The sequence below is a fragment of the Pinus tabuliformis genome, chromosome 5_2 (genome assembly GCF_031772625.1).
Source record: "Pinus tabuliformis cultivar Carrire ecotype Pingquan chromosome 5_2, CPIR1, whole genome shotgun sequence".
Classification (NCBI taxonomy): domain Eukaryota; kingdom Viridiplantae; phylum Streptophyta; class Pinopsida; order Pinales; family Pinaceae; genus Pinus; species Pinus tabuliformis.
This window is the reverse complement of record NC_142306.1, coordinates 983,293,248-983,300,105: the sequence shown is the minus strand read 5'-3', so window position 1 is coordinate 983,300,105 and position 6,858 is coordinate 983,293,248. Positions and strand designations below refer to the sequence as shown.

The 6,858-nt window shown below is 40.0% G+C and overlaps 1 protein-coding gene across 3 annotated transcripts; it reads right to left on the bottom strand.

Annotated features, from left to right (window-relative positions):
• Positions 1-350: 350 nt before the first annotated feature.
• LOC149162597 (TPR repeat-containing thioredoxin TTL1-like) lies at positions 351-5,703 on the bottom strand. Of its 3 annotated transcripts, none has more exons than XM_089437330.1 (7): positions 2,952-5,703; positions 2,519-2,714; positions 2,231-2,406; positions 1,775-2,108; positions 1,436-1,640; positions 1,198-1,304; positions 351-1,059 (listed from the first exon to the last, which is right to left on the bottom strand). In XM_089437330.1, exons 1-7 carry the CDS (start codon positions 4,616-4,618, stop codon positions 904-906), a joined length of 2,841 nt encoding a protein of 946 aa, XP_089293456.1. In that variant the 5' UTR covers positions 4,619-5,703; the 3' UTR covers positions 351-903. The 3 variants fall into 3 exon arrangements, 2 of the variants coding, with proteins under 2 accessions (XP_089293456.1, XP_089293457.1); XR_016261939.1 differs by having other exon boundaries at positions 891-1,059; positions 1,432-1,640; XM_089437331.1 differs by lacking the exon at positions 351-1,059 and having other exon boundaries at positions 1,199-1,304; positions 1,419-1,640.
• Positions 5,704-6,858: the final 1,155 nt, after the last annotated feature.

Below are 6,858 nucleotides of genomic sequence, written 5' to 3'. Positions count from 1 at the left end.
TGAGCTAAAATGTTCTGCATTGCTATGTTATTGTGGGGTTTGAATATTTGGCCCTCGTAACAAAATACACTCCAATTTTGCCAAAAAAAAAAAAAATTGAAATCTTCCAAGAAACTGGTTTCACAGTTAGTTTGAATGATTTTGTCTATTGCTTGTAGAAGAAACCTACAATATCAATTTTGTAATAGATGCAAAAATTACCTTTTATAGAAACAACATCCCCTTTATACCAAAAAAATAGCATTAACATTTATCAGCACCTATCCCTGAAATTAATGCAAACATTTTTCATTTATTGGACATCCTGAGCAGATTGCAGGAATTTCAAGTACAAAAGAGACGAAAAAATATTGAAAAATTCAATTAAACTTGGCCTTCCAATATATTGAAAAAATATATACAGTGACCAATCCTACTTGACTAGACTTTCTATCTGGCCCTGTCTTTGTCTCTCTATACATCATGTATACCATAGAATTGTTCAAGTGCACCAAATGAACCCATAGCACCCAGCAATTTGATAATGTTTTCTGCGAGACAAATCAAACAGAATGAGAATGTATTTGCAAATTGTTTACAACTGATCACCGATGTGGAATACGTATAAAAATCTCGAATTGCAAATGCACTTGGTTGATATGCTCTTTCTTGGAGGATATCTCTGCTGAGTATTTCTTTTATCACCGTCAGGGCTAAACAGAAACATGAATAGGGAAAAATTGGCCTCGGAGGCAGAAAGATTTGAAGAGAACGGGATGAGGCCACAAAGAATCAGAGAAAAAGCAGGAAAATACTCTTCCTATATTGAATCAAATCCATTTTATTCTGCTGTCTATAGGTGTTTCAGAACTGAATGTGTGAATGATATGGTAATGGTTGCAGATAAAGACTGCATCTTTCCGTCTAGACGCTGTAATAATGCTTCACTGAATTCTCCAGGCCTTGCTGGCTTGGGCAAATAATCTCTTTCACTTTGACACCATTCTTGTAAATCTTGAACGTGGGTACAATACTTATGCTCTCTGACCTTGCCAAACTCTGATTTTTTTCAATGTCCACCTTCATCAATTAAACACAAATCCATGTTAGAGAAAGTTAAACAATTTTCAATTTTCTCTCAAACGCATCTCTGCTTAACCAGCAATTCAATACATAAATTTATAGTGGATACATTTGCTTAATTTTGTCTGTGGGTACCTTCAAAAAGTTAGCAGAACGGTATCTTCCACATAGCTGATCGAAAAAGGGAGAAATCTTTTTGCATTGGTCATTTGATCTTGTGTTGAAATGGACTATTGCTAGGCCTGCATATCCATACACATATAAAGCAAGTTATTCGAGCAGTTTTTTACCCCGTGCTCGGAAAAACGTGAAACCCTAAAATGGGACAACAAACAGATAAAGCATAAATGTCTCACAGGAATGCATTACCAACCAGGTGAATTAATAGCATCTCTGAATTGATCATCACTGGAAACCACCTCTACTTCCCCTCCAAACTTCATATTGTAAATCTCTTCTCCACGAGATTTCTTGAGTTCTACTTGAACATAGTTATAAGACTGCAGCACCTCTTTATCCCATGGAAATTCCTTCCTCAAAATCTCATAATCCCTTAGAGCTTCCTCCCATCGCTCAAGCTGCCCAGCATCCATACATCAATGTCCACCACAATAACAATAACAATGAAAAAAAATCATGTCTACTATATATTGTTTAACCCTGAATACAGGACACATGAAACAAAAGAAAATTGTTTGAAATGCTTATGTACCTTAGTATTCGATGCGGCTCGCCTAAGAAGAGCCTTAGTGTAGTTGGGTTGAACGCTTAATGCTAGATTACAATCTTCCACTGACCTGTCCCACTGATCAAGCTTTGATCTGCAGGCCGCTCTGTTACAAAGCAATACCGCATTCATGGGATCATGTTCTAACCCTTCTCCATATGCTTTACATGCTTCCAAATACTTCCCAACTTTGAAGAGTTCATTTCCAATTGAACGAGCATTGGCCACTGCTCTAGCCCTGCGAAGCAATGAAGACACTTCCCGGTTGCAACAATCCAATGCAGCTGATTTCTCAGCAGCTGCAACTGCACTTTCAAACCTGGCAAAATAATCCATTATGTGTTAACCATCCGTTAAGAGATCTTAAATCTGATTTATTTTTTCTGCAATTTGACCTAAAAGTTTTCTTCAAATTAGAGCTTATCATCTCTGGTAAATTACCTTCCTAATGCCATGTCCACCTGCGCTCGAACCAAGAGAACATATGAATCAACCACAATCCCGTGAAACCTACTGGGTGTGCTTATACCTTCCGCCTTATCTGCACACATCAAAACTGCATCTGCCTCGTCTAATTTATGAAGTTTCAGTAATGCCTCAGCTTTAGATGCAAACACCTGCAATTGAAGCCAAAAAATCCAACCCTGAGGCATGTATCTCCAAAATCTAAGCATATACCAAGCAATTCAAAAGGCAACATTTTGCTCTACAAAATACACAGACATGTACCTGCGGTGAAGATTCAGCACCAGCAACAAATGCTGCATCGCTCTCTCTTAATACACCATTCCAATCTCCTGTTCTCCGAGCTTCCACACACTTTGTTAAATGCATCTCCACATTCTGCAGCCTCTGAATATCAGCCCTATCTGAATGCTGTCCTGATAGATTGAATTGCCTTCTGGCATTATCTACCTGCCCTAAACTGCATTGTTTAATTCATGGTTCATCATCAGATCAAACCCAAGGATTCCCTGAACACCCTCATAACAATACACTCCCCGAAAAATGAATAGAAAACATATCTATTGGATGTTTATCCTTTTAATAGTCCTCTGGGAGCTAGCTTGGTCACTGAGACATCTCCCAAATTCAAAATAAAAAATTGAATTTAATCATAAGAATATAAAACAATTAATCAAGTCTGTGATAAGAAACTTACTTGAGATAGAGTGATGCAAGTCTGTGGTGAGCCCGGGCATAGGAAGGATCCAATCTGATTGCGTCTTGGCATTCTGACACTGCCTCTGCAAATCGTCCAAGCCCAGTGAGTGCAGCAGCCCTGTTACTTCTATAAGGTGCACTTCCGGGAGACAGCGAAATAGCCCTATCATACAGAGCCAATGCTTCTGCAAAATGGCCCTTTTTGTATTGATCATTCGCTGCATTCTTCACATCCTCTGGATCTGTACTGGACATAGCCCGCTTCAGCAACATGCCCTCTCCAGCGAACTGGATGTTGCCAGTCACAACAGACTCCGGTTTGCTATTCCCTTTCATTATGCTTCCATGCCCATAGTTACCACCACCAGATCCCAAAACATGGCCATGACCACTGTCTCCCTTGGGATTCCCTTTGGCACTGTTGAGGACATTGGCGTTGACATTGGCATTGGTATTGGTGTGAACTTTACCACTGGGAAAAATGTTGCCAATGTTTCCACTGGGGGAAAGGGGTGGCAAAATGTTTCCACTGGGGGCAGGTGTATGCCCTCTTATAATGTTCCCACCAGCAACACTATTAACGTTTGCACTGGGCAAATGACCACCATTACTAGCATTTGCATTTGCAGACACAGATGAAGCCTTTGCAGCATTGTATATGTTTCCGGTTGGAACTTGCGGCCCAGAAGGTGGCTTGCAATTGGCTGGTGGGCCAGAACTGAGCTCCCCAGATAACCTAGACGGCGTACTACTCTTAAGAGAAGGTAGACCATCAACGGACCTACCCCTAGAATGGCCCGGCTTCTTCACATTTCCCAAACCCCCTCCTCCAGTGATCATACCAGTAACATTGTTGGTTCTGTCTCTGCTATCTCCAGTGGGGCTGCCAGATGATTTGGGATTTAGGATATTGCCTGATCTTAGAGATCTGCCACCTCTTATTGCACTTTCTGCTGTTGAGCTACCGCCACTTGAGCTTCCTCCGCTGGAAACAGAACCCAAACTCAGCTCACCAGAGTGATTATTACTGCCACTGTTATTATGATGATGGTGATGATTAGCACCCACCTTCAGAGCTCCTACAATGGGGCTACTTCCGCCAGGACCGCCGCTTTTGGTGCCACCACTACCGCCAGACAAAGACCCGCTTGAACTGCTAGAACTGCTTGCACCATCTGATGATTTTCGGCTTAACATCATACCCCCTGGAATAGGACTGCTCCTCGCCATATTTTGGGCATCTGCTAATTTTGAATCCATGTCAGCGCTGTTGCTCTCCTTTGGTCGCCCCAGCTCACCCAAAGTCATAGATCCGAAACTTTTCTCGAACCCGACACCACTGTATTTCTGATCTCCACTATTTTTGTAGTTACTGCCCTTCAAATTGGCAGATGACAGATCCTTACTCTTCTCTTCCCAGTAGAGAGGCACCCTGCTGTCATCCTTGTTGCTGTTGCTGTTGAAAATATCTGGACTCTTGTAATTAGCTGCAGGACTATTGCAGTCCTCTGCATTGTTCTTGGGCAAGGCAGAGGGAGGAGATCGATCCATGTTAGGCTTTGACCCAAAAATTTTACTATTGAAAAGCCCCCCATACAAATCAAAACCAGACCCACTACTCTGCTTCTTAGATTCGGCCTGAAAATTGCCCATGTCGCCCTTCATTATAACAGATTAAAGGCTGTTGAACAGCAATAAAGACACAAGAATTTGAGATGGGGAAACAGAGAAACAGAACCAAAAAAAATGATCTAACTCAACAATATAGAGGTCGGCTTGGGGGTATTGGAGTATAAGCCTGAATCAGATCATTAACCTATTTGCCCAATCAAAATCACAAAATTGAACGTTCAAATCTCAACTGATTGTGAAATTAACGTGGAACAGAACTAGAAGAATACAGCGGCCGGCCTGATTTTGTTAGGCCATCACTTGAATAACATGAAAGGACGAGTGTAGCAGGCAGTATTGACTGAGCGGTCCTGAGATACCAATGGAGTTCAGAGAACCATATCTCGTGATGTATACTGCTGCTGCACCTGATTTTGTTGGTGATACTGATAATAAGGACAATGGTGAGGATGAAGAGGGTGCAGATGAAGATGATGCCATCTAAAATATAATAACATGGAACAAGAAGAAATAACTAACAGACAGACTAAACTGGAAAGAAGGAAAAGGAAAAGCAAATCAACACTAACAAGCAAGGAATGAAGGAACTGTGCAAAAGCAAAAGCAGGTAGATTATATTGCGTGTTGTTGATCTACTGTAGACCAGGAGTCTGGCTGCCTGATTTGGGATACTTTCACCTGATACAGAGTATGTGAGACGCTATGGTAGTGTTTTAAGATTTTTCCTGTTGTTTTTCCTTTTCCGTGTCAATGGAGAATACTTGTTATTGGGCTTCTCCAGCAAGCCTCGGCCTTTTGGAGATCTGAGGCTTGCACCAGACTTGATTCCCCACTGCTACCAATAACAATACACAATCCCGTGCGGATCTAAGACTTGCTTGCAGTGCAAGCCTGATCCATGAACCTTGAGAAATGAGCCGGCCCTCAACGAGCACCCTGCCTTGATGGTCGGGTACACTACCATTCCCATTCCCTCAGCGGCAGTCTAATAGAGAGAGGCCTGCCCTGCCCTGCCCCCTTAGAGTTTTGAGGCCTCCCTCAAAACTCTTCTTGATTCCTCGTCGACTATGTTAACTTCATATCCATTATCCGCATAACACCTATTACCCGATGTGGGGTGTCTCTTAAGAATTATTTGTGGGAAAGCGCTCTCCTTGACTCAATTATTTGTGCAAAGTATCGTCATAATGCCATTATTTTTTTTAATTGTACAAAAGCTTTGTGATCTGTTCAATGGTATTATTATCAACATTATTATATGATGACAATGAGGGCAATGCTAGGACATGTGAGCTGTGAAGGGCATGTGACAGGTGCAAGCTGGCCATGTGCAAAGTGCCATAACACTACCATTCCTATTTTTGGGCCTCCCCCTCCCACCCTAACACACTACTTCACCCCATTCACTTCCCTCTCTTACACGGTATCCACTTTCACACCCTTCTCCTCCAACTACTCATAAAAGTCCTTGCAAATTCCCCCTGGCCCACTCTGACCACACTTGACTGTCAGGCATGTTGGACTAAATACAATCCAAGGCCTAAACTCAACATGGCATTGATTAAGACCCCCTTGCTTCAACTTTAATGTTGTCAACCTCTCCATGTGACCACTCATCAAACTCATGAACTATTCCCATGTAATTTGTGCATGTGACCACCCATCAAGGTGCCCAATTAGTTTGTGGTTTAGTTAGATGTGCATAGGTAGAAGTCTAGGTTGTTTAGGTTCCCGTGATGTATCTTTAAAGGTTGACTTATACATTTTCATCCACACCTCGTGTTTAAAAGTTAAGTTTGAGTGGTTTTGTAAAAAAAAAAAAATATTTTTTAAGGATACATTTTGTTTGGAATTTTATTGAAAAAAATTATAATTTTTCGTTAGTGAGGTATATAATTTAGGTGTTTTTGTTTTAGAATGTTAATATATTTTTATATTTTAACTAAAATAATATTAACAAAAAACCAAAGAAATTTTCCGAACCAAATTTTAATTTTTATATAAATATAAAGTTTTAAAAAAAATATTATTGGATGAGATTAAATTAAATTTGGAAAAGTTTAATTTTTAATCCTAATTTTTAGTTAGTGATGTATATAATTTAGGTGTTTTTGTTTTAGAATGTTAATATATTTTTATATTTTAATTATATTTTAATCAAAATCATATTAACAAAAAACCAAAGAAATTATCCGAACCAATTTTTAATTTTTATATAAATATAAAGTTTGGAAAAAATTATTAATGGATGAGATTAAATTAAATTTGGTAAA

Coding starts and splice junctions, on each gene's coding strand:
- LOC149162597 (XM_089437330.1), bottom strand. CDS start 4,618: ATGAAGGGCGACATGGGCAATTTTCAGGCCGAATCTAAGAAGCAGAGT. Junction 2,715..2,951: donor CTTGCATCACTCTATCTCAA/GTAAGTTTCTTA, acceptor TAAACAATGCAG/TTTAGGGCAGGTAGATAATG. Junction 1,305..1,435: donor AGATGCTATTAATTCACCTG/GTTGGTAATGCA, acceptor ATGGATATGCAG/GCCTAGCAATAGTCCATTTC.